Genomic DNA, 27,998 nt, shown 5'->3' on the forward strand with positions numbered 1-27,998 from the left:
ACCATAATTCTTTGATGTATTCAAATGTTCTGTCTATTTATTACTGGAGGCTTGGAGAGAGAGTTCAGCCGTGAAGAGTGCTCGCTGCTCTTCCAGAGGACCCACCCTCGGCTCCCAGCACCCACATCAAACAGCTCACAACTGTCTGTAACTCTAGTTCCAGGGGATCCGAGGATCCAATATACTCTCTGGCCTGCACAGGCACCCACCCACACGGTCACACACATATATGAATAAGTTAAAAAATATTTTGGAGTAAAATAGTATCAAACACAAAATAGAATTTATTCTAAAATATCAGAATTTCTATTATCAGTCTTTTCATAACAGAAATATCATTTCTAAAAAGGTACCTCTCTCTAATCTAAATAATTCCACACTAATCTGAAATACGCGTTATTTCATCTTTAATATCCTTAATCTCAGCTTGGACTATTGTTAAATTAGATATTTTTTCCTTCAAGAAAGCGATTTCTTGCTCTCGTTGAAGTAAGTCAGATCCTAACCTCCCAATGCGTAGGGCTAAGTCACTCATTAGTGGCTCCAGACGCGAAAAGTCCTTCTTCAGATTGTAGACCTTCGGTTTGAGATCATTTGCGAAAGCCACCGCTTTCAGGACTTTCGCTCGGTCGCTCTCTAAACTTAAAAACCTGTCGGCGTGCTTGTCGAATCCGCCCTGGAGCTCAGCCAGCCTCCTCGCGACTGAGTCGATTCTTCTGGAGTTTTCACTCGCGGTCTTTCGGAGTGCCGCTGTTCGGTCAATGCTACTTGAGAGGAGGTCCCCTATATTTTCCACCGTCGCCGTTTCTACTTTTCCGACTTTATTTTCCAGTTCTTGCACGGAGTCCGTTAAAGATGCGACTTCAGTTACCAAACCGGAAATGCGGCGTAGATCCGTCTTCACACCCGTAACCTTGAGACCCACATCCTTGGCCGTGGAAGTTGTACCTTGGTCAACTTTTGTGATGTCTTGAGAAAGGCTTGCTAAAGTGTCATTCAGTGTACCATGTTTCTCAGTTATCCTGCTGGACCAAATTTTCATCTCCTGAATTTCTTCCTGCAGGACCTTTAGACGAGCCGTTATCTGAAAAGCCTTTAGCTGTTCCATGAGAGCTTCACACTTCTGATACTATAAGGAAATAGAATACCACAGTGATTAAATTAGTCAGAATTTGACACTGAAAATTCAACTTAATATTCATGTTTTTCCCCACTTGACTTTACCGCTCTTTGGGAAAGCATAGCTTTGAAAGAGCCAGCGAGTCTTGGGTTGGGGGCTCTGAATTTTGAATCCCAGAACTGAAAAATCAAAAACAAAAAAAACCCGAGAAAACTCCAAAAGGAATTAGAAAAAGGGGATTTAAAGTAATTCAAATATATTGTTAATGAGTAAGGAAAACACCCAGGACATTTCATAAAACATTATTGGAGATGACTTCTGTTGATGTTCCTATACCATTGGTCCTCTAAATAGTAACAGAATGAGCTAACGGACACAGGGGTGTGTTTTCTTCGTAGCTATGGAAGAAAGGAAGAACTCTCCAGATGCGCCTAGGTATCGTTTAGGACTGAGGAGACCGCATATTCTCTTTTTCGTTGTTTTTTGCCTTTCTTGTTTTTATTTTTCAGACAGGTCTTGCTATATTACCCAAGCTGGTCTTGAACTTCTGGCCTCAAATGATCTTCTGTCTGTCTTAGCTTTCTAAATAGCCTGACTACAGATGGGAGTCATCAGTCCTGGCTTTTCTTTGTGCTGTTGAGGCAGAACCAGAGCCTGGACGTGTTAGATAAGGTCTGCCACACAGCTACATAGAAGTATTTTTTTTTTTAAATTTAAAGACACAGTCTTGAGTCTTGCTATGCAGTCCAGACTGGTGCGAAACTCCTGATTCCTCTGCTTTAAAAAGTTCTATTAAGCTATTTCAGGCATTTAAAAAATACTTTATTAAGGTATAACTGGGGGCTGGAGAGAGTATGCGCTGCCCTTCCGGAGGACCTGAGCTCATTGGTTCTCCTCACCCATGCTAGGTGGCTCACAACCGTGTAGCCCCAACTCCAGAGTACCAGGGTCCAGCCTCCCTGGGTACCTGCGTAGACATAGCAGACACACATACACATACACTTTTGAAAATCTTTGAATTGGCAGGGCCAATGAGATGCTCTGGGTGAAGGTGTTTATTGCCAAGCTGATGACCTGAGTTCAAGCCCTGGGGCCCACATGGCAGAAGAAGAGAACGGACTCCCCAAGGCTGTCCTTGGACTGCTCCATACTGTAGCTTTCTACTGATGGTGAAGAAGTCTGACCCAACAACTTTCCAAGCTGAATATTACAAGCAAGTAGGATCAGGGCAGTGTCTCATTTCGGGGAGTTTGCTATTAAGTTTTGGAAGCAGATTGGCAAGAAACTGATTATTTAAAACTCAGAAAAAAGGCATGGACCAAAAAGATCTGAGGGCTGAAAGCATCTTTCATTAAGATAAGGATTGCAGTGTAACCTGCAGGCATCAGGTGTTTTCTAGAGTAACTAGACATTTCTTCAATGCTTTTGATGGGTCATTGTTCTTAGATTCTACTGGCTTACTCAGTTACCTTTTGGATGCTTTGGCTAACATGTAAGTATGTAGTTTATCTAAGGAAAAAATGTAATATGGTCAGATTAGTCCTTCGTGTGTGGGGGTAGAAAACCAAAGTGTGTCTCACGTGTTTTCTACTATTGCTCTCCATGGTTTTTCTCTTTCTTTTTTTCTTTTCTTTTTTTTTTTTTTTTTGAGATAGTGTCTCACTATGTACCTTTGGCCAGAAATGTCCTATGTAGACCAGATCCATATGCTTTTGCCTTCTGAGAGCTGAGATCAAAGGCTGGTGCCACCATACATGGCACTACCTTAGTTTTTGAGACAGGTCTCTCTATGAACATGGAGCTCACTGACTGGCTAGACTGGCTGGGAGGGATCCTTTCTTCATCAAGAGCTGGAATTATAGGCATGCACTCTGTACCCATTTTTTAAAAAAAGATGTATGCATGTACGTATGTATACAGTGTTCTTTCTGCATGTATGCCTGAATGCCAGAAAAGGGCGTCAGATCTCATTACAGATGGTTGTGAGCCACCATGTGGTTGCTGGGAATTGAACTCAGGACCTCTGGAAGAGCAGGCAGTGCTACTCACCACTGAGCCATCTCTCTAACCCTCTATACTAAATTATTTTTTAAAAAGATTTTTTCTAAACATGTGCGTATACTTGCGTTAGTTTGGGTATACTACATAGATCAGGAGCCCATGCGGGTCAGACAAAGGCCTCAGATGTCTTGGAAATGGAACTGCAGGAAGCTGTGGGTCTCCATGTGAGCTCTGGGAGCCAAACCTGAGTCTTCTGCAAGTACTCTGAGTCACTGAGCCATCTACACCCCTCTGCGCCCAAACTCTATGTGGGTGGTGGGGATCCAAACTCACTTTCTCAGCTTTGCCCACTGATCTATAGCCCTAGTTCCCAGAATAGGATTTTGAATGCAGATTCAAAAAGCAGTGGCTGTAACAGAAGGCGATTTGCTGAAATGAGGTAACTCAAGGTAGCGAGGCCCCCTTTCACCGTATATTGGTTTCACCATATATTTGATTTTTCTCGTCAATTTTTCTTTATGCTACATCAATGACTGGTAAAGTAGGTGACCTAGAATGTGTTTTTAGTAGAGAAGTCTGCTTGTGATAAGGTTATTCGGAGCATGACATTAATGGGTAGTTACACATAGTAAGGAAATAAAGTAGCAATTGCAAAATATTTCATTTTTTCCCTTTTTTAATAATTTTTATGATTTATTTAACTTTATTTTATGTGCATTGATGTGGAGGTGTCAGATCCCCTGAAAGTGGATCTACAAACAGTTGTGAGCTGCCATGTGGGTGCTGGGAATTGAACCCAGGTCCTCTGGAAGAACAGTCAGTGCTCTTAACTGCCCAGCCATCTCTCCAGCCCCCCAAATATTTTATTTTTAGGGATCATGTTTCGCAATACACTTATTTGCTGAAAAGCCTCCCATGGGTGAGAGAAACAGAAGGCTCTCTCTTGTCTATTTTATCACTAGGCTGTCGCTGGCTAATGCATCTGCTTCTGTGGAGTAAGCATAGTTTAAGAGTATGGCTTGGGCTGGAGAGATGGCTCAGTGGTTAAGAGCACTGCCTGCTCTTCCAAAGGTCCTGAGTTCAATTCCAGCAACCACATGGTGGTTCACAACCACCTGAAATGAGATCTGGTGCCCTCTTTTGGCATGTAGGCATGCAGGCAGGCAGACCACTATATACTTAATAAATTAATAAATAAAAAAAAGAGTACGTCTTAACTAAGATGGCTTAGAAAGAAAGAGCTCCTTCTTAGGAGGCCAGGTCACTGCTTTGATTCATTTGGTGGCTTGGGAGAGGATTTATTATGAACTTCTAAAATGGAAACTCAATACGATGTGCTAACAGACTAGAAATGGTGAAGTTTTTTTTTAATTATTATTTATTTGGCTATATCTCCTTCCTCTTCTCTCCTTCCCATCCTTCCTTTTCAATGCTGGCTATCAAGTTCAAGTTCAGGACCTTGTATATGACAGGCAGGTGCTCTTCTCTAAGCTACATCATTAGCTAGTCCTTTAAATTGTTGTATGTATGTATGTATGTGTGTATGTATGTAGCACGGGTTCCAATTGGTCTTAATAATAAAAACTCTGAGTCAGCTATTAGGGGGTGAAAGCTGAAGGAGCAGGGAAGTCGAGTGGCCAGTCACTAGAGTTTTTACCTCTGCCAATGCTCAGACCAAAGGAGCATCCTGTCCTCAGACTGCTTCCTCAGACTGCATCTGTCTCTCTGAAACCTCAGACTGCACTGAGCTCCTGTCTCCTCCTGCCTGACAGTCCTCTCTCTGCCCAGCCATATCACTCCTGTCTCCACCTCCCTAGTGCTGGGATTAAAGGCATGGGATCCCAAGTGCTGGAATCCCCTTTGTGTGAGCTCTATTTCTCTTTTAGACTGGATCAGTTTTGCGTAGCCCAGGTTGGCCTTGAACTAACAGAGATCGTCTGTCCCCGAGTCCTGAGAGTAAAGGTGTGTGCCTGCACTGCTTGTCTCTAGTGGCCAAGCTCAGCACTTGGCTCTTCAGGCAAGCTTTATCTATCTATCTATCTATCTATCTATCTATCTATCTATCTATCTATCTATCCATCATCCATCTATTCATTCATTCATTCATTCATTCATTTATTGTTTTTCGAGACAGGGTTTCTCTGTAGCTTTGGAGCCTGTCCTGGAACTAGCTCCAGTAGACCAGCTGGCCTCAAACTCACAGAGATCTGCCTGCCTCTGCCTCCCGAGTGCTGGGATTAAAGGTGTGTGACACCACCGCCCAGCTGCAAGTTTTACTTGTTAAAACACAAACAAAATATCACTCCGATGTATGCATGTATGTATATGTGTCTGTAGAGACAGAGTCACAGGCAGTCCAGACCGACCTTGGGTTCTTTATGTAGTTGAGGATTTATGATCTTCTTGCTTCCATCTCCCAAGTGCTCAGGCCTGGTTTTATACAGTGTTGGGGACAGAACCCAGGGCTTCAAGAATGCTAGACAGACACTCTGTCAGCTGGGCCGTAGCTCCAGCTCATCTTGTAATGTTAAAGAATTCTTTGCCTGGACAATGGTGGCGCACGCCTTTAATCCCAGCACTTGGGAGGCAGAGACAGGCGGATCTCTGTGAGTTCGAGGCCAGCCTGGTCTTGAGAGCAAGTTCTGGAACAGGCTCCAAAGCTACAGAGAAACCCTGTCTCAAACTACAAAGACAAACAAAATTCTTTTATGATATCATGCATGTGTTCTGTCTGCACGTGTGTCTATGCCACACTTGCATGCCTGGTGCTTGTGGAGGTCAGAAGAGAGCACTGGATACCCTGGAACTGGAGTCACAGTTGTGACCTGCCATGTGGGTGCTGGGAATAGGATCCAGGTCCCCCGGAAGAGCAGTCAGTGCCATGGAGGCCCAAAGAGAGCACTGGATCCTCTACAGTGGGAAGGAGTTGAGGTTCCAGGGGACTGGGAACAGCTTTATGTGGGTCCTGGGAACTGAACTCGGGTTCTCTGCAGGAGCAGTGTGCAGTCTTAACCACAGAGCTATCTCTTCAGCCTCTCATTCTGCAAGACTGTTGTCGTTAGTGTCCTGCTGTGTAGCCCAAATTGGCCATGAACTTGGATTCTTCCTGCCTCAACCTGGAGTTATGGACATGCACTGCCATACCTAGCTGTAAAAATGCTTTATCTGTGCTGGAATTTTAAATAAAAGGACAGTACTCTCTATGAGCTAATTGGTATAATATTTATTATCAATTATAGAGATACAAAAATGTATATTTCAATATTGGTAATTTTCATAAACCACAACAAAATGAAGCCCGAGCTATTACATATACCTGTGATCCTATTACTTGAGATGCGAAAGAAGGAAGATGGTGAGTTAAGAGTAACCTGGGCTACACACTGAGACCCTATCTCAAAAATAAAATAAAAAGCTCCAAAATACACACAAAAGAACAAAGGAAGATTCATTAAGTGCATCTAGGTCTCTTCAATGACAATTCTGAAAATACAAAATTAAAAACATGTATTTTATTTTATGCATATGAATGTTTTGCATATGTGTGTGTGTGCACCACATACATGCCATGCCTCCTGTCTGCAAAAGTCAAAAGAGTGTGCCAGCTAGAATCTGAATTTATAGATGGTTGTGAGCCATCATGTGGGTGCTGGGAATCAAAGTCAGGTCTCTGCAAGAACAACCAGTGCTCTCAACCACCGGGTATCTCTTCAGTCCGAAGGCAAATTTCTTTTTTTCTTTTCTTTTCTTTTTTTTTTATTTTTCTAGCCGGTTTCTTTGTATAGTTTTGGTTGTCCTGGAACTTGCTCTGTAGACCCAGCTGGCCCTTAACTCACAGAGATCCACCTGCCTCGGCTTCCTGAGTGCTGGGATTAAAGGTGTGTGCCACCACCGCCCAGCTTGGCAAATTTCTTAGCAAAGGAAGACATAGACACATAGACACAGATATTTCGATAGTTTTCTCATGTACTATTTGCATTCTGTCTCTGTCTTCCAGTGCTGGTATTACAGCAGGCACTGCTAGACCCAGTTTCTCATGTCAGTGCTGGGTAAAGTCAGGTCTTCAGCCTTCACAGCAAGAACTTAACTTCACTTACAAAGCTATCTCCTAGCCTTGTTACTGCTTATTATTATTATTATTATTATTATTATTATTATTATTATTATTTATTTTACTGTTTTGAGATATAGTCTCACTATGTAGAACAGGGTGGCCTTAAACACATAGATCTGCTTGCATTGCCTCTGCCCTCCGAGTGCTGGGATTAAAGGCATGTGCCACCACCGCCTGGCCTGAGTGCTGGTATGAAAGGTTCATGCCACCATGCCTAGCTCCAGCATTAATGTTTTAAAAATAAAGTCAATATGTAAAACAAACTTAGTTTCATAAGTTGGGGAATCTTTAACATAATGTCATAAATACATCACAGTGACCACAGTGTATTGCTGTGTTGTTTACTGGCAGGCTTTCACTTTAAGAACCTGCTAGTTATAGTTAGGAAACTCTAGTGTCACACAGTTCAAACTTTAGAAATTACAGTACAGGTACAAAAAAGGACTTCGAGAGCTCATACCTCAAAGCATAACCGGCTGACGAAAAATGTTAATGAGGACAGAGTAAGAGCATATTTACTCACACCTTAAACTTCTTATGAGTAGCTGTAACACAGTTCAGAACCTTTGCAAAAAGGAAACTACTTCCCAGGTGCCATAGTTTTCAGAAGGTGGCGTCGCCTCACAGAAGAGTCCCCAGGCTCTCCTGCAGGCATATTACCTTTCATTTGACATAAAATTCCCATGAACCTGGCTGTCTGAATATAAAAAAGCTGGCAGAGGCAGGCCTGCTATCAACCAACTGCAAGAACGGGGGACAGAAAAGGCGTGAGAAACAGACACAGCTTTAAAAAGCAGAACACTAGGGTCACATGGAGAAATGGCAAATGGTCTCAGTATTTGCTATGGATATCAATATGTAGATATCTATGTCTCTATACACACACATATCTCTAGCATAATAAATACAATTCATAATAATGTCTATTAATTATTGGGAAGACATGTAAATATTATATGTTGCCTAAAAAAGTACAGCAATATATATTTTAGAACTATTTTCTTTTCTTTTTCTTTCTTTTTGAGATAAGGTTTCTCTGTGTAGCCCTAGCTGTCCTGGAACTCCCTGTGAAGACCAGGCTGGCCTTGAACTCAGAGATCCACCTGCTGCTGCCTCTGTGCTGGGATTAAAGGCATGCCCCACCTCCCAGCAGAATTATTTCTATTTAAAATGGTTAAAGTAAGTTTTACAGCTTAAAGAGATAACAGTGTGATTATGTGGCCCATACTCCACTTATTCTCTGGTAAAGTGAGGCAGGGCCATTTCTTTAATATAGAACGAACTGATCTCCATTTAACAATGCAGCCCATCAAAAGATACAGTAAGCTTAATAATCATCGGCTCCCTTATTTTCTAGGTTATATTTTCCCAAAGTCCCCTTTTCTCCTGAATTTGAATATGCTATGAAATCGTGAACTTTTCCTTTGAGAACCACCAGTTCGTTCTGCATCTTTAGTATGCTGTTGTCATACTGAATTCCCTCAAGGGTCTTCTGCATCTCCATTATTTCAGACACCACCCTTAGCATATCATCCTCCATGTTGAACATCTGCACAGTAAGGTCTTCCATTTTCTTTTCTGTCCCCATCAGGTCCTGAGAGACTCTGAGGACAGAGTGGATCGCATTTTCTATAGCTGGCAAATGTGCCTTGCACTCTTCAACTTTGGGTTCATAGCTGGCAAGTTTACTGGTCAGATCCTCATCTCTGGCTAGGAGTGAATGCTGTTCTTCTTCGAGCTTCTCAACGGCTTTTGTATCGGAGCTGAGCTGTGCCTCTACTCGGAGAAGATCCTCCTCTTCTTGCCTGTTTACTGTTCTGATGTTTCGTAATGTGCTGTCTTCCAAATCTTTTAGCCGTTCAGTGAGCAGTTTCATTTCTTGCTCAGCTGAGTTAATTTTCATGGTAACTTGAGAATGTATATGCTTTGCTTCTGATTTGAAAATGGCTGTATTATTACTCATTTCTGCCAGGGTTCTCTTCCAGAAATCTGTAATGGTCTGGAATTTCTCATTAAGGCTTTGCATCTTTTGAGTGAGCATCTCTTCACTATTCTCAATGTCATGTATGGATCTTTGGAGGCCAGAGAGTTCCTGTTCAAACTGGGTCATCAAAGCCATGGATGATGCAGCTTCCTGCAGGATACTTTCAGTAGACTCCAGCTGCATTTACGACACAAACAATCCCGAGCTACTTAATTATTTTTATATTAGAGAAACATTATTTTAACAATCAGGAGCATGACATATACAAGGTTCAAATTCTGGAGATATCTAAAATATTCAAGTACACCAGAATCACAAGGACAGAAACATTCATCATTAATAGTTTTTTTTTTTAAGCAAATTTAGTAGAGTAGCCCTATGTTGGAAAAATATATTCTTGAACTTATAATCCTAGTTATTTAACATACTTTTTTCATGAGGGCATAGTCAAAAGAAATGATGTTCACGTTTTTTGAAGTGTACTAGAGTTTCTTTCTTCATGACAGTGGGAAGTAACATAGATGTCCTTTTCATGACTATTTGGCTTTTAGGGAACTGCAACCGTGTAAAACTTGCTACCTCTCCTAAAGCCTACAATTTTGGAAGTTTCTGGCTGAAACTTTATTACTATTTTTGCTAACCTCTTACAGAGAAAGAACTAGGATTGGATTGTAAAAAGGCAAAAATGGATTTTTATAAAAATAGTTGAGGCAAGTTCCATCAAACGGCAGTGTTTATTTGCAGACCAGGACAAGCCTCTAGGGCCTCTCAGATTCACTAGTCTCCAGCCTCACATGGATGAAAACTTTAGAGATTACAAAAAGACCTAGAAATGACTATTAAGCTATCAAATGTTTGCAGCTCTGTCCAGAGACAGAACACTGAACAGGACACAGCTCTGCCCTGCAGCAGCTCACCTAGAAAGCAGAGCAATCTGTGTGCACTATAACAAAGGGAGACGTAGGAAAACACTTTGGTGGACTCCTCACCCAGACTCCAGTGACCAAGCAAAGTATTCCAGAAGTGCTATATAATATCGTGTCTGGTGCAGGAGAATTATCTGTATTCTGTCAATCATATTTTAATAAAACGCTGATTGGCCAGGCAGGCAGTATAGGCGGGAAAGCCAGACAGGAAGTAGGGGTGGAGCAAAGAGACTGGGAGTATTCTGGAAGCAGAAGCTCTCTCTCAGCCATTCCTGGGCAGACCACCGAAGAGGCAACATGTAAGCTGTCACATTGAGAAAGGTACTGAGCCCGTGTGGCTAACATAGATAAGAATAATGGGTTAAGATAAGTCATAAGAATTAATAAGTAGCCTGACCTAATGGGCCAATCAGTTTATAACCTTATGGAGTCTTGTGTGTGATTTTCTCTTTGGGATTTGCCGGCTGCGGGGTACTGGGCGGGACAGAAACCCCAACACGCCAGCCCCTCATGTTACATATGGCGCCCAGACGTGGATAACTGAATCCACAGAAAGCTTGAGAAAGCTTGGGAAAGAATAGAGTAAAGCATGTTTTCTTGGTATGGTAGTAGCAATTTCTCAGGTCTGCTCTGCTTGCTAGAGGCAAGCAAGGCTGTCAGTTAAGAGAGGCTTCCTGACTCAGCTTTAGCTGCAAAACCCTGCAGCTCATTAAGAGGTCCTGCCACGAAAAACTTAAATGGTGTTGATGAAAAGCTGAACGCATGCTTTTCAGGTTTTCAGCCATAACAGGAAAAAAGCTGTGCTGTTTTAAAATGCCGGCTTTCTGGGCTGTCCTCTGACTCTTTCAGGCAGGCAGTCCGACTGAGTGTGGTCTGTGAGCAGAATGCTGCAGCTTGCTTGCCAGCAGGGACCTTGAAACACGACAGAGTTGTGGCAGTGAACACAGCTCTGGCTGGTATCTCAGCTATGAATCTGGAAAGCTAAGGAATGAGCTGGATCTAGCTGTCAAAGCCACGGCTTTCCATATTGCTTTGTAAATTAAAGGCTCATGTGGTCAGAAAAAGAGATATACAGTAAAGAGAGATTCAAAGAGGAAGAAAACCTCTAAATATTTTACAGTGTGTTAAAAATATATATGCAGGCTAAAAGTTAAAGTTCTTAAAGTTAAAAGGAAAGAAAGAGAGTAGTTGGGTGTGGTGGTACACACCTTTAATCCCAATGCCTGGGAGGCAGAGGCATATTGACCTCTGTGACTTCAAGGGGTAGAGGTAGATTGACCTCTGTGACCTCAAGGTGTGGTAGTACACGCCTTTAATCCCAATGCCTGGGAGGCAGAGACAGATCTCTGTGAGTTCAAGGTGTGGTAGCATACACCTTTAATCCCAGCACTGGGGAGGCAGAGACAGGAGGAAGGATCTCTGAGTTCAAAGACAGCCTGGTCTACAGTGTTATTCCAGGACAAAGATATACAAAGATCCTGTCTCAAAAAGTAAAAGTAAAAATAAAAGAAATAGAGGTTAAAATAAAGCCACATAAAGATGGAAAATGCACAGAGAATCTTCATACTGTATGCTTTTATGCTCTCTTTAAATTGTTTGATTGCTGAGGAAGGAGCAACAACTGCTAAAAGACTTTTGTTTATAAATGCTGCTGAACTAATCCAAGATAGGAATTTTGAAAATACCTTGGCTTCAAAACTGAAGTCAAAAGGTATGTTACTTTGGAGAAGAGATTTTGCTTTTGTTTCCACAGAAAACGAGAGACTCTGGATTTATTCAGAGTTAAGAACAATCACCTTTGACCAAGGGAGGCCACCTGAAAAATCTCCGATAGGAACAGATGGCCCAGATGACAGAGGTCTACATCCAGAACTGATCTAAGACTGCTGCCTGAGATGATCGAGACTCACAGGATACTCCAGTCATGACTTGATTATAACTCTAAATTTTCTTTAGGTCCCCTTAAGACTATCAGCACCCCCAACCAGCAGGAAGTAGCCTGAAATACTACGCCCACATTCCCAACAAATGGATTATGGGTATTTTCCTTTGTTTAAAAAAAAAAGAGGGAAATGGTGCAGGAGAATTATCTGTATTCTGTCAATCATATTTTAATAAAACGCTGATTGGCCAGGCAGGCAGTATAGGCGGGAAAGCCAGACAGGAAGTAGGGGTGGAGCAAAGAGACTGGGAGTATTCTGGAAGCAGAAGCTCTCTCTCAGCCATTCCTGGGCAGACCACCGAAGAGGCAACATGTAAGCTGTCACATTGAGAAAGGTACTGAGCCCGTGTGGCTAACATAGATAAGAATAATGGGTTAAGATAAGTCATAAGAATTAATAAGTAGCCTGACCTAATGGGCCAATCAGTTTATAACCTTATGGAGTCTTGTGTGTGATTTTCTCTTTGGGATTTGCCGGCTGCGGGGTACTGGGCGGGACAGAAACCCCAACACGCCAGCCCCTCATGTTACACGTGTCTTCCCTAAATCATTTTACCTACTCCTCACAAGAGTAAGCATTTGAAAACACTAAGCACATTGTGAGGTACCATTAAAAAAATCCTTGAATGATTCCTAACACTTCTAAGACAAGCCCACAGCCCTGGTCCTAATAATCAAAACATTTTGCATTGACTATTACATTATTAATTGTTACATACAGTGCCTCGAGTGCTCATCTTTTGCCAGGCCTTGTGCAAGATGCTGGTTACAAAGTATCAATCTGATGGAGCGCACAATGCTTTAGATCTTCCGATCAGACACTCTAGGATCCTGCTAAGAGCTATGAGCGTCCTCTATGAACTAGTTCTAGTTCTAGGTGTTGGAGAAACAGCAAGAAAAGATGTGGTGTTTGCTCTAAAGGGGAGTATGGGAGACAACAACCAATCAACCAACCAAACAAACCACTAAAAGTCAGATGGGTGGCGCTAGTGTGGTGACAGACTCAACACAGGGCACAGTGAATGTTCAGAGGAGAGAGAAGAAGCCAGGAGAGCAAAGGGGGAAGCTTACTGTGGCCGAAATCTGTCTCGATGGACTGGTCAACTGGCCAGGTGAGAGCTCTAAACTCCTTCCAGAAAGAGACAATGTCTTAGATTTTTATTGTGGTTGTGTTTATCCCAACTATCAAGAGTACGAGGAACACATTTCTTTCTTATTTTACATTTTCAAATTTAAAATTTTATGTGTACGTGTTTTACCTCCATGCATATGCGGTGCTACAGACATGAGAAGGAGGTATGGGATCTCCTGGAACTGGAGTTATGGATGGCAGTGAGCCACCTTGTGGGTGCTGGGAACTGAACCCGAGTCCCCTGGTAGGGCAGGCAGCACTCTTAACCACTGAGCCATCTCTCTGGCACCTAGATTGCATTTCTTAGTGCTGTGGAATAATCCTCTTGTATACTGTAAAGATTTGTTACTCAGACTTGTTTACTAAAAAGCTGATTGGCCAGTAGTCAGGCAGGAAGTATAGGTGGGGCGATCAAACTAAGGATGATGGGAAGGAGAAGGGCGGAGTCAGAGTTGCTAGCAGAGGAAGCAGGAGATGAACGTGCCATGCTAATAGCGGTGTCACCACGTCACACCACATAAATAGGGAACAGGGGTTAACCTAAAATGTAAGAGCTAGCTAGTCATAAGCTTGAGCACCTGACCAAGCATTTACAATTAATATAAGCCTCAGAGTGGCTATTTGAGAACTGACGTGTGGGAGAGACACGTCCGATTACATCTTGGTGGACATGGAAGATGATGTGCTGAAGTCAGTATCTGAAATATTGTAGAAGCAGAAAACCCTTGAGGCAATAGCTTTTGGGGACTATCAGAACAAAGGACCCATGTAATACATGAAACAACGTGCTAGTCAGGTAATAGATGATACACGTGTAGCAGAGCTAGCTACTAAAAGAAGACGAAATGTCTGAGTCACTTTAATGCATGTGTAGTCACACCGCAATTAGAAATTCATTTAGCCGGCTGTGGTGGCGCACGCCTTTAATCCCAGCACTCAGGAGGCAGAGACAGGTGGATCGCTATAAATTTGAGGCCAGCCTGGTCTACAAAGAGTTTCAAAATAGCCGGAGCTCCTACACAGGGAAACCTTGGCTCAGAAAACAGAAACAAAATAAAAACAAAAGAAACCCCAAACAAACAAACAAACCAACAAACAAAAACCCCAGACAAACAAAAAAGAAAAACAGACAAGAGAAAAAAAAAAGAAGTTCACTTAAAAATAAGTTCTGAGAAACATTTTATTTTTTCCCCACTGAGACAGGGTTTCTCTCCATAGCCCTGACGGCCCTGAAATGCATTCTGTAGATCATGAACTCACAGAGATCTGCTTGCCTCTTAGTGATGGGATCACCACCCTGCTCTGAAAATCACTTGTAATTAGGAATAGTTCAGGTTTAGTTTACTGTATGGCATTGAGGGCATCAGTCTTGGCAATGAGAGTCTTTATTCACTGAGCCATCTTGCTGGTCCCATGCTATAATTTTTTTTTTTTTTTGGTTTTTCGAGGCAGGGTTTCGCTGTAGTTTTAGAGCCTGTCCTAGAACTAGCTCTTGTAGACCAGGCTGGCCTCAAACTCATAGAGATCCACCCGCCTCTGCTGGGATTAAAGGCATATGACACAACCGCCTGGCTTCCCATGTTATAATTTTATATCTAAAGATCAACCATACTTTGTTTACTTAGCTATGGCTGGTCTGGAACTTGTTATACAGACCAGGCCAGCCTTGAACTCACAGAGATGTGCCTGCCTCAGCCTACAGAGTGCTGGGATTAAAGGTGTGTACTATCATGTCCAGCTGAAGCAAACCATACTTTCAATGCTTTCCAGGAACTAACTTGGATTTCGGGGAGAATGTCAGGAAGTAGGAAGTCGGGACTGGAGAGATGGCTCAGAGGTTAAGAGCCTGCTCTTCCAAAGGTCCTGAGTTCCATTCCCAGCAACCACATGGTGGCTCACAACCATCTGTAATGAGGTCTGGTGCCCTCTTCTGGCTTTCAGGCATACACGCAGACAGAATATTATATACATAATAAAATATATATAAAAGAAGTAAGAAGCCCACTTAGGAGTTACAACGGTGACGGTGTAAGGCAGCTTTGACCTGAAGTGCAAGCATGACAGTAGAGAAGACGGGAACATCTCCCACAAGCAAGTTAATGAATGGATTACCTTGTCTGAAATCAGACTGATTTTAGTCTGTAGCCCTTGAAACTCGCTGCTTTCTATTTGCAGCAACTGGTATTGGTTTTCCAGCTTCGAAAACTTTTCTGATTGTTGAAATACAAGCCTGGAGAAGAAGAAAATAATGACTATCACTCGCTTCTGATAAGAACAACGTGCATTCTCGAACAGTTGCTGCAGTGTCTGTCAGCGGACTTCACCATTCAGGCGCCTACTGAGTGGGAGGGGACGGGATTAACTCAGTGCAAAGATGCGTCAGCATTGCCTCTTTCCAGGGTTCATAGCTCAGTGAGTGAAGCAGAGCGGCATCTCTAACAGATGAACAAAAAAATATTTTGGAAGAAGTTAGGGTTAAACTATTTGGAATAAAATCTTTGATCTCAAAGCGCAGCGCTACTAAGCTACTACTAAGTCCCTCAAACTATCGTCCAGACTATGTTATCCTCACCTGTAATTGTATGATTCAGGAAAGCAGAGGCAGGAGGACCATAAATTTAAGGTCATCCTCCTTTATATAGTGAGTCTAAGGTTCAAAGGTCAACTGGGGCTACATGGGACTCTGTTTAAAAAAGGTTATAGTAATAAAAATACAGAAGAGAGCCACTGTCAAAGTGAGAGAAGAACATGCAAAGCAGGCTTCAGAAACTCTGTGTTTGACTACCCTCAGCAATATGCTCATAGGTACGCTGTAGCTGTCATTCTACAGTAGGCACAAGGAGTTGAGCACCAGCCCTCGCACCCATTTAGAAAGCTGGACATGGTGGTGCCCTTGTAATCCCAGAGCCAGGGAAGCAGAGACACGAGGATCCGTCAGCCTTAGCTAATCAGTGAGATGCCCGTCTTAGTGGGAGGCCCTTACTCAAAACACAAGGTTGCCTCTGAAGAGGGACGACAGAGGTTGACCTCTGACCTCCACACACATGCACACGTACTCATAGGCACACTCACACACCCACACACAATTAGGGCTGAACGCAGTGATAGGAAGGATGCTTATCTGACAGGTAAAAGACCCCAGGTTGGAAGCCAGCACATACGCAAACAGCATTAGAGTGGTCTCTTCATCTGGTAAATAGTAGAGTAGAAGCAAAAAAGCAATAAAATAAAATAACAAGAAGCTATCCTTGGGCTGGAGAGATGGCTCAGTGGTTAAGAGCACCAGGCTGCTCTCCTGGAGGAGAACACCCACCCTCATGGTAGCACCCACATGATAGCTCACAACAGTCTATAACTCCAGTTCCGGGGAGTCCAATGCCCTTTTCTCACCCGTACTGGCACCAGGCACACACGTGATACACATACATGCAGGCAAAATACCCATACACATTGAAAAAAAAAGCTACCCTGATCTTTAAGAATCTGATATTTTACTGAGTTAGCCAGACACCTTATCCTAGTCTCTGAAACAATAAATATCTCAAAAACAACAACTGATAGGGGAGTTCAGCCAATCATATTCTGTTTTCGGGGCGTGCCGCCCTCAGGCAAAAGCCTGCTTATAAACCTAGCTCTTTTTTCGCCTGGCTCCTGAGTCAGGACGGATCGGTTGGATTCTGGTGTAAGCTGTTGTAAGTCTTACTTCTGTTTATTAAAGCTGTATATTTTGTATCAAGATAGTCTGGGGACTTTTCTTTACCAATCGCCCTGCAGCTTCAAACAACAACGAGAAGCAGGTGCCAAGAGCTCAGGACCTAGATCAGTGGTTGCCTGGTCTACCTGGAAGAGCCAGTTCCAGGACAGGTTCTAAAGCTACAGAGAAACCCTGTCTCAGAACGCCCCCACAAAAGGAATTAGTAGAGATCACTTTCTCTTTTGTGTATTTATATAAACTTTTAAGCAAAACCCATGCAAAAAGCATGATTTTCCTAATTTTTAAAGTTGGATGATGATTAGGCAATTTTTTTTCTTCTATCTTTTTTTTTGTTGTTGTTGCATTGTTGTTGCTGGGGACAACAAACCTAGAACCTGGGGCATCCTGGGTGAGTACTCTCCTACATCCCATAATTGCTTTTGCCACATTATAATTTTAAGTATTTCCCCCTCTTTAGTAGTATAGACTTACCGCCCAGTAAGTGAGCTCATTTCAGTGACTAGTTTTATTATCTGTTATTGCATGTGTTACTCCACACACTCATCCCACAGAGGAGTAAGTTTACTTAGAACAAAAACACTACTACAGGAGGCTTTGAGTAAAAGTTGATCCATTATAAAAATGCCTTTCTGAGCCTGGAAAAAAAATGGCTCAATGATTAAGAGCTCTTGCTGCTTTTCCAGAAGACCCAATTCAGTTCCCAACAATGATGTCCAGAGGCAGACACCACACAGACACACAGACACACACACACACACAGACACACACACACACAGACACACACCACACAGACACACACACACAGACACACACCACACAGACACACAGACACACACACACACAGACACACACACACAGACACACACAGACACACACACAGACACACACCACACAGACACACAGACACACAGACACACACACACACACAGACACACACACACAGACACACACACACAGACACAGACACACACACACAGACACACACACACAGACACACAGACACACACACACACAGACACACACACACACAGACACACACACACAGACACACACACAGACACACACCACACAGACACACACACACACAGACACACACACACACAGACACACAGACACACACACACAGACACACACACAGACACACACACACAGACACACACACACAGACACACACACAGACACACACACACAGACACACAGACACACACACACAGACACACACACACAGACACACACACACAGACAGACACCACACAGACACACACACACAGACACACACACACAGACACACACACACAGACACACACACACAGACACACACACAGACACACACACACACACACACAGACACACACACAGACACACACACACATATTTAAAAATAAAAATAAAGCGTTACAACACCTTTTTTCCCCCTTTTGTTTCTGTTATGTTTGTTTTTGGAGGCAGTGTCTCATGTAGCCCAGGCTGGCCTCAAACCACTGTATAACCCGGATTAGCCTCTCCAGCCTCCCAAGTACTGAGATTATAGGAATGAGCCACTAGTGCCTGGCTGAAGGCTTTTGATTTTATTAGACATTCTAATGCTATCTACTGCTGGCTTTCTCTTCAGATTCGCGCATTAAGCAATGTTTGAACAGTGTCAGTTTAGTGCAAATACCTCTGAGACTTTTCTCCTCCTTCTCCTTTAGGTGAGTCTCTTGCCAAAGTAAGAGTCCCCCTTGTTACAATACAAACAAGCAAAAGACAGCATGCAGTTGACTTAGTGCCAGTGATGAGGAGAAAAAGATGGTCCACAGTGCTGATGAGTTATAACGTATTTTCCACCTGTAGATGTGGGATGTCTGTGCATTGTGTGAAGGTATATTGCTGTGGTTGGTGTAATAAAGAGCTGAATGGCTGATAGCTAGGCAGGAAGAGGTTAGGTGGGACTTCCGGGACAGAGAGGACTCAGGTAAGAAGAAAGGCGGAGTCGCCAGCTAGGTGCAGAGGAAGCAGAGTGGGCAGTACTGAGTAAAGGTAACCGAGCCACGTAAAAGAAGGTAGATTAAGCCAGGCGGTGGCGGCGCACGCCTTTAATCCCAGCACTTGGGAGGCAGAGGCAGGCGGATCACTGTGAGTTCAAGGCCAGCCTGGTCTACAAGAGCTAGTTCCAGGACAGGCTCCAAAGCCACAGAGAAACCCTGTCTCGAAAAACCAAAAAAAAAAAAAAAAAGATTAAAAGATAAGGGTTAATTTAAGTTATAAAAACTAGTTAAGAATGAGCCTAAGCTAAGTTGAGCTTTTACAATTAACAATAAGTCTTGGTGTCATTATTTGGCTGGCAGGACAGACAAAGAGTCCTTACATGTATATATTTCATAAATACGGACTCATTTGAAATTATGGAAGAAAATGGTTTATTTTCTAGAAGTCAAGAAAGTATGCCCAAAGAGGGCTGCTTTGGCCCTGAAGAATCATGTTCTTTAAATGGTATCAGGTTTACACCCAATGTGTTTTATTCCTGGTTCATGAGCCAGAGGCATCTTCTGACAGGAGCAGTTCCCAGTCTTTCTCTTTAGGCGAGTTTGTTAAAGACCTGAAATTAGAGTCTACTAAAGGGTATAGTACAGCTTCTAGCAGAAGAAAGGACCAGTTCAGAACTAGTGTGTGTGTGTTTACCTACATGTATGTATGTATATGTACTACACGTGTACCTGGCTAGAAGTGGGGCTCAGAAGCTATAGACAGTGTGAATGCTGGGAACAGAACCCGCATCCTCTGCAAGAACGGTAAGCACTCTTAACCACTAAGCCATGGATCTTCTCCATTCCTCTAGTCTCAGAATTTTCATTTGTTTTCAAGACAGGGTCCCTCAGTGTAGTCCTGGCTAGCCTGGGACTTACTATGTAGACTAGGTTGGCCTCCAACTCACAGAGATCTGCCTGTCTCTGGTTCCTGAGGGCTGGGACTAAAGGTGTGGGTCACTATGCCCAGCTTCAGAAACTTCATCTTATTTTGGGTTAATATTGAAGGGAGGCAAACGCATCACACAGGCTAAGTAGCTAGGCTGTTTGGTCTCTGCATTTACTAGCTGTATAACCATCCACCTTGGACAAATTAATTGTTTGGTTTGCTAGTGTTTCCTCACCTAGAAGGTACGAACAATAATATCTCATAGGGATTTTGAAGACAGAAAACAGGTTCGTATTTATAGAACACAAGAGCAACGCTCAGAGTGGAACAAATCACTTGAGACCTCGGCACCCGCTGTTTAGTTCTGCCCCAGCGTCTTCCCTTTGGGGTGTAGAGGCTGAGACTCAGGGTGTCGTGGATGCTCCTCAGCCCTTCTTTGGACCCTTTGTGCTCTTTCCCATCTCTCCTCCACGCCAACGCTGCCTGTTTAAAGCGCGAGACTCCCTTCTGTTTGCTGTTGGTCGGAGCCGTAAGCCTACCACTGAACATTAAGCTGGACAGGAGGGCTGGTTTGGTAACAAATGAAGCAGAGGATGGGTTGATCATCTGTAAGTCTCCTTGGCAGCAGGACTTTGTTTTGGACCTTCTTCACTATCACGGAGGTAAGGTCTTAAGTGTTAGATGTAGGAAAAAGAGACCCAGAAAGCGAACCGGCTTTTAGTGTAGACCTTCCAAAAGCAATCTTCCTCACCTCTTCATATCCACTGAAGTCTCTCAAGACTTCACACAAATTGAGGACCTCGTGTTAATGAACGATGCACAGCATAACTTCTGAGTGAGTTTTTACATGGTGGCAGACAGCTGACCGAGGACTTATAACTTAGGGATTTCTCTGCCTCTTTCAACTTAATGAGAAACAGTAAATAATCACAGGAAGCAGTTATTATGGTTCATTACAGGGCCACTGTTAGGGTCAACGACCATCTGACATTGTTTCATACCATCTTCAGCTACCTAATATTTAGGGGAACACTGACTATATTACATTATTTAATTTTCCAAAAATATTTATTATGTTTACAGTGTTCTGCCTGCAGGCCAGAGGAGGGCACCAGATCTCATTACAGATGATTGTGAACCACCATGTGGTTTCTGTGAATTGAACTCAGGATCCCTGGAAGAGCAGCCAGTGTTCTTAAGTGCTGAGCCATCTCTTCAGTCCCTATATTCTATTATTTAAAACCAGGGCAAGGTTGGGAATGGTGGCCCATGTCTGTAATCCCAGTCCTTGGAGGAGGAAGTACAAAGATTGCCATGAGTTTGAGGCTAGACTGGGTTACAATCTACCTACCTCAAGACCCAGCAATACCACTCTTGGGCATATACTCAAAGGATGCTCAGTCATACCACATGGATACTTGTTTAACTATGTTCATAGCAGCTTTATCTGTAATAGTCAGAACCTGGAAACAACCTATATGCTCCTCAACTGAAGAATGGATAAAGAAAATGTCCTATATTTACACAATGGAGTGTTACTCAGCAGTTAAAAACAATAACATCAGGAAATCTGAAGACAAGATGGAGAGGACTAGAAAAAAAAAACAACCACCCTGAGAGAGGTACCCAGATCCAGAAAGAAATACACGATAGGTACTCACTCATAAGTGGACATTAGCTGTAAAGGATAACCACGCTACAACCCACAGACTCAGAGAGACCAGGTAACAAGGAGGGCTCAGGGGGAGAAACATGGACTTCCCTCGGAAGGGAAATAGAAGAGATCTCCCAGGTGGACTGGAGGTGGATGAGGACGGGAACTCGAGGGACTGGGTTGGAGGGTGGGTGAAGGAGCCGAGTACTGAAAGAGATGACTGGAAGCAGGGACTTCTGGGAGTCAGGTTCTGGATGCAACCCACGAATCCACAAGGCTGACCCAGCTAAGACTCCTGGCAATAGTGGATACGTACCCTGAACTGGCCAACTCCTATGACCAGATGATGACTATCCCAATTGTCATCAGAGAACCTTTATTCAGTAACTGAAGGAAACAGAGACAGAGACCCACAGCCAAGCATTAGGCTGAGCTCAGGGAATCCCTCTGAAGAGAGGGAGAATGGATTGTGCAAGCAGAAGGGTCAAGGACATCACAAGAAAATCCACAGAATCGACTTCCTCATACTGGATTGCCCTGCCCAGCCTAAATACAAGGGGAGGTTCTTAGTCTTAGGGCAATGTGATCGCCATGCCTTGTTGATATTCATGGGAGGCCTGTCTCTTTCTGAAAAGAAACAGGAGTAGATTTGGGAGCAGAGGAGAGGTGGAGGATGGAATAGGAGGAGAGGAGGAGGGGAAACTGTAGTCTGGATGTTAAATAAAAAAGAAAAAAAAAGCCAGACATGAAACATGCCTTTAATACCAGCACTTGGGAGGACTACATAGTAAGTTCCAGGCCGTGCAGGGCTATATAGTGAAACCCCATCTCAACAAAAACCAAAATTCAAATCGAACCAAATCACCCAACATAAACCAGAATGTGTTTAAAGTATAATCCCATATTTTACATGGCACTAACACTAGCAACAAAAGAGCTAGAAATAAAATTAGCTAAAATCCTAAAAAATTTATAGAGAAAGTTATACTGGATGAAAGAAAAAGCCCTGAATCCTATTACTTCTTAAAAGAGCTTTTGGGGAGCTGGGAAGATGGCTCAGCGGGCAAAGTGCTTGCTCCTCAAGCATGTGGGCTGAGTTCATATCTCCAACACTCATATAGAAGCCAGGTGTGAATCTGGGTGGTGGTGGTGCACGCCCTTTATCTCAGCACTCGGGAGGCAGAGGCAGGCGGAGCCTTGTGAGTTTGAGGCCAGTCTGGTCTACTGGGCAAGTTCCAGAACAGCCAGGGCTGTTACAAAGAGAAAATCTGTATCAAAAGAAAACAAACAACAAAAAAAAGCCAGGTGTGGCAGTGTCTGGAAACTGAGTGCATGGGGAGAGGGCTAGGGACAAGAGGATCACTGGAACTCCCTGGCCAACTGATGAGGCTCTAGCTCAAAAAAATTAGGTTGGGAGTTGTAGGCATAGATGATAACATCTGGCCTCCATATGTGTACACCACGCACCTGCATGTATTACACACACACATATACATGCACCCACATACAAAGAGCTTTTGATTTGTTGTATTATAAATACCATAAAGATTTACAAAAGCAAGTTATAATCTGTTAAATTTCCAGAGAATCTTCATATTGGAATTTTTAGTTGCTTAAGATTTTATGTAATTAAATAAGCCTACATGAATGGCTTTATATCTTGTTTAGTAAAGTCTTACATTTTAAAAAAGTAAAAAAAATTATATACATGGTCACATGTACCACTCATGGTGAGGGGAGGCCAGAGGGTAACTTTTAGATGTTGGTTCTTTCCTTCCAACATGTGAGCCCCTGTCTCAAAAAAAACAAAAACAACAATAGCAAAAATAATTTATCTTCTTAAGGATTCCACTATAGACTGAAGGTCAGCACCTCTCTGGGACTCCTCCAGGGTTCCAGTGCCAGATTTGAACTACTGAGATACCCACCCTCATGGACTGAACAATCATTGAGTTCTCAGTCCATTGTGAGACAGTCATTGGACTATTCTGACCACAATTTTTAAGCCAGACTAACAAACTTCCTTTAATATATTCATTAATTCCAACAGTTCTGTGCTTTAGAGAACCTTGATACAATGTGTATGTGTAGGTTTTCTCTTTGAGACAGTTTCTCTGTGTAGCCCTAGCTGTCCTGGAACTCACTCTGTAGACCAGGCTGGCCTTGAACTCAGAGATCCACCTGCCTCTGTCTCCTGAGTGCTGGGATTAAAGGTGTGGGCCCATCACCACTGCCAGGCACAGTGTTTGTTCTTACAAGAGTTTATGTTCACAACACATGGTCTGTGTGTAGAGCCTGTGGAAGACAGAATAGGGCACTTTATTCCATGCAACTGAAATTATAGCAAGTTGTGAGTTGCTATGTGGGTGTTAGGAACTGAACCTGGCACCTTTGCAAGACCAATAAGCACTTTTAACCACTGAGTCACCTCTCCAGATAAGGTACACAAGTCATGTCTTTGGGCTTCACTACTATCAAGTTGGTAATAAGATACAGTAATATTTGTGTTTTAACAGGTAAAGCTTGCCTGAAGAGCAGAGTGCAGAGCTAAGCCACTAGAAGCCAGGCGGTGGTGGCTCACACCTTAAATCCCAGTTCTGGGAAGGTGGAGACAGGAAGGGATATGGCTGGGCAGAGAGCAATGTAAGGAGGGAGGAGACAAGAGTACTGCAGTCTGAGGTTTGGTGGAGACAGATGCAGCCTGGGGATACAGTCGAGGACAGGATCACCCCTTTGGGCTGAGCACTGGTAGAGGTAAAAGGTCTCTCTAGTGGCTGACGCTCTACTCTGATCTTCAGCTAATGGGTTAATACCCCTATATCTGACTCTGGGTTTTTATTGTCTGATCCTACAGCTACCATCCCCTAATTCCTGACTCTGGGTTTTACTTATTAAGACCAATTAGAATTTGTGCCACAACTTGGTAGTTTGAATTAGAAAGGCTCCTAGGAGGCTCATCTATTTGAATACTTAGTCCTTAGTCGGTGGAGCTATATGGGAAGGATTGGGAGGTGTGGCCTTGTGCTGCAGAATATTTGTTTGCACTGTGAAGATGTGTCTCTGCTAAGGTGCCTTCCAACTGGTTTAATGAAGTGCTAAATAACCAATAGCTAGGCAGGAAAAGGTTCAGCTGAACTTCTGGGGACAGAGAGGACTCTGGGAAGAAGGGAAGAGACTCAGGAGACACGAGAGAAAGCAGGGGGAGCAAGGTATGAGAGGTAATGCCCCGTGATAGAATGTAGATGAACAGAAATGGGTTAATTTAAGTTATAAGAGCTAGTTAGGAACAAGCCTGTGCTAAAGGCCAAGCCTTCATAATTAAGAAGAAATCTCCGTGTCATTACTTGTGAGCTGGCTGCCCCCCAAAAAAGTCAGATTACAGCCTTGTTGGAAGGGGTGTGTCACTGGGTGAGCTTTGAGGTTTCAAAGCCCTTCCCATTTCTCAGGCAGTATATACTCTCTGCTTCTTGCTTGGGGATCAGATTTAAGAACTCCACTACTGTTCCAGTGATATGCCTGCTCGGCACCATGCTCCCCTCCAATCATGGACCAACCCTCTGGAACCATGAGCCCTGAATCACAAGCTTTTATAAGTGCCTTGGTCATGGTGTTTTGTTGTGGCAACAGAAAAGTAACTAAGACAGAAAGTAAACCTAGACTTTAATGGAAAGGTGAAAGCAATATACCTCTAGATTTGTTATGTACTTTGTACTTCCCAAACAATCTTCCAAACATTTATGGTTTCTGAGGACACACTGTCATCAGTGCAAGGGTTTGAGATCTTTGCCCCCTGCCTAGTTTAAGCATACAAAGTATGAGATGGAAAAGCAATTTATGCTGATACAGTTATTTTCTGTTTTAACAACCAGAATAGACTAAGTACACTATTTAATAAATATTTGGTGGGTCAATTTCAAATATATGTATCCATCCCATTCTAGGGGTAAAATACTTGCCAAGAACAACTAACCATTAACTGTTCTTGTAACAATCATAGGCTCCACCCACTTAAAGAATGCATAACTTTTTTTTTTTTTTGATAAAGCTGGGAACAGAACCAAAGGCCTCATGTACATCAGGCAAGTCCTTCACCTCCGAGCTACACTCTAGCTTCATAATTTTGATTTGGCATTTTAAAAATCACTTTGCAAAGACAGAACTCAGCTTATACAAGATTCTTTCTAATGAGTAACATGTTTTGCCTTTCTCTTCCCTAACACCAAATTCCTGAGATGAAGCATGACTTTTCAAGTTGTATTCTTAGTTTTCCTTTGAAGCTCGAGGGTGTGAATGTGTGAGTGTCTGTGTGTTAGAGGTGGGGGCTGGTTGTCTTTCTCAATTGCCCTTCACTTTATGACTATTTTTCATTTCTGTGTGGGGTCTCAGATGTTTCACTGAGCATGTGTGGAGGTAAGAGGACAACTTTTAGGACTCGATTCTCTTCTCTCACCTCGTGAGTGCAGGGGATGGAAATCAGGTTGCCCTTTGGTTTGGCAAAGCAGGCGCCTTTACCAGATAAGGCATCTTGCTGGCCTTGCTGAACACCTTTTTGAACTCTCATAGAATCACTGACAACGTTGAATGTTTTGTGATATAGTTTACTTCACGGATTATGAGGCTTTCTCTAATTAACGGGAACTGCATTAATAAATTTAGCAGCTAAAACCACTAAATAATTTAACTAAATAAATTAAGCAGTGGTTCTCAACTTTCCTAATGCTGTGACCCTTTAATACAATTCCTCATGTTGTGGTGATCCCCCAACCACAAAATTATTTTCATTGCTACTGTAATTTTGCTACTGTTGTGAATCATAATGTAAATATCTATTATGTGACCCCAATGGGGTTGTGACCCACAGGTTGAAAACCACTACTCTAGAGTGAACCAACTCAGTAATATTCTTTTCCAATCCAAAATGTACCATGCCCCCCTTTACCTAAAAAAGGGCACACATTTTAAGGCATGAGTAGTTTATTTAAAGCAGCAAATCCAACACTTATTCTCTTCAGATCAAAATTAATATATTCCACAAATACTAATACCATCATGAAATAAGTTCCTCTTAAAGATAACAATGATCCCCATTTCATTTTAACAGATTTTTATTAACTGAAAAAAAAACCCAACAACCCAGTATTCAAGTAGGGTATGGTGGCAAATGCCTGTAATCACTTGGGAGGTGAAGGCAGGTGGATCAGGGGTTCAATGTCATCTTCAGCTACATAGTGAGTTCCAGCCCAGTCTAGGCTACCTAAGACCCTGTCTCAAAAAACCAAACCAATCACTCAACTATACACCCTTTAAAACCCCAGGACTTGGGGTGTAACCAGTAAACTAAAACGGAAATGTACTAGCATTAAGAACAGCCTAGACTGAAGGCTATCCGGAGTCGCTTCTGAATCTATTAGCTGGATCTTACTAAATGATTATCAATGATGAAAATGTATTAATGTATCAGTTTTGTTACAAAGATGCAGTAGCTAAGACATAGGGAAGAAAACAAAGTCAGTCTTACTTTAAGATTATTCCATATTACACGAATACATCACCAATATATGCTTGGTTTAAACACTACGGATGTTTATTCTTAAGTGAAAACAAGTATTCTTTACAATGCTACATACCGTTCACCCTACAATTAAGGAGTAAGGTTATTGTCTCCGGGTTGGAGAGATGGCTTAGCTGCTCAGAAGAAAGCATGCCTGGTGGCTTACAACCATTTGTAACCTCAGCTCCTGGGATCCGACACCCTCTCGAAGGTTCCTTGCACGCCTTCACACACGTGCACACATGCCTTCACACACGTGCACATACACATACTCATATATATACATACAAAATCTTTTTTAAAAAGGCACACTGTTCTAAATATGAGGATGCCTCATCAGTATTTATTGTTCAGCAACAACGAACTCTTTTTTAGGCTCCAGACATTTCCCTTGTGCGTTTCTTTTGGGGTGGGGTGGGGTGGGGCAAACTCATCCACAAAGTTGCAGAGTGGACGGGAAGTAGCGACTTTCAGCTATGTGCAAACTCGTGACGTGTGGACAGTAGGCACGGAATAAAGTGTGTACCGCGTCTCGGGTGACTCGTTCCCAGACTTTCGGGGACAGCGACAGGAGCATGCTAGCTAGCCGAACAGTTAAGTGAGCGCATTCAAGCAGGAGTGGGTAGGCGGCCTGCTGCACCGAGCACTTACCAGGCCAGGCCCAAGCACGTCGCCAGCGACAGCAGGCTGAGCCCGGTGCGGGGGTCCGCCCAGCCCGCGCCTCCCCTCGCCTCGGGGTTCTTTCTGCCATCACTCCGCTTCTCGGGCTCGCCGGCAGCCCCCTTGGGTGCCGGCTTCTTCCGGTTCTTCACCTCGGACATGTCTGGAACCCTGAAGACCTCCAAGCCCGGATGGCCTCACCGGGGGTACCGTGGGACGTGGCTGCAACTCGGCTTCAGGAGCCACGCCCCTTCCCAGACTTGGCTCCGCCCACAGGACAACCCCGCCCCTCGGCTCGCCCCGC

At 43.2% G+C, this 27,998-nt stretch overlaps 1 protein-coding gene across 2 annotated transcripts; it reads right to left on the reverse strand.

Moving 5' to 3' along the window:
- Positions 1 to 261: 261 nt before the first annotated feature.
- Ikbip (IKBKB interacting protein) lies at positions 262 to 27,956 on the reverse strand. 2 transcript variants are annotated; one of them, XM_048418543.3, is made up of 3 exons: positions 27,686 to 27,956; positions 15,332 to 15,449; positions 262 to 1,129 (listed from the first exon to the last, which is right to left on the reverse strand). In XM_048418543.3, exons 1-3 carry the CDS (start codon positions 27,853 to 27,855, stop codon positions 380 to 382), a joined length of 1,038 nt encoding a protein of 345 aa, XP_048274500.3. In that variant the 5' UTR covers positions 27,856 to 27,956; the 3' UTR covers positions 262 to 379. The 2 variants fall into 2 exon arrangements, with proteins under 2 accessions (XP_048274500.3, XP_087758165.1); XM_087902039.1 differs by lacking the exon at positions 262 to 1,129 and adding an exon at positions 6,325 to 9,396.
- Positions 27,957 to 27,998: the final 42 nt, after the last annotated feature.

The sequence above is a fragment of the Myodes glareolus genome, chromosome 26 (assembly GCF_982192425.1).
Source record: "Myodes glareolus chromosome 26, mMyoGla1.1, whole genome shotgun sequence".
In the NCBI taxonomy this organism is placed as follows: Eukaryota; Metazoa; Chordata; class Mammalia; order Rodentia; family Cricetidae; genus Myodes; species Myodes glareolus.

Coding starts and splice junctions, on each gene's coding strand:
- Ikbip (XM_087902039.1), bottom strand. CDS start 27,855: ATGTCCGAGGTGAAGAACCGGAAGAAGCCGGCACCCAAGGGGGCTGCC. Junction 15,450..27,685: donor ACGTGCTTGGGCCTGGCCTG/GTAAGTGCTCGG, acceptor CTTCTTCTCCAG/GCTTGTATTTCAACAATCAG. Junction 9,397..15,331: donor TCAGTCTGATTTCAGACAAG/GTAATCCATTCA, acceptor TCGTAAATGCAG/CTGGAGTCTACTGAAAGTAT.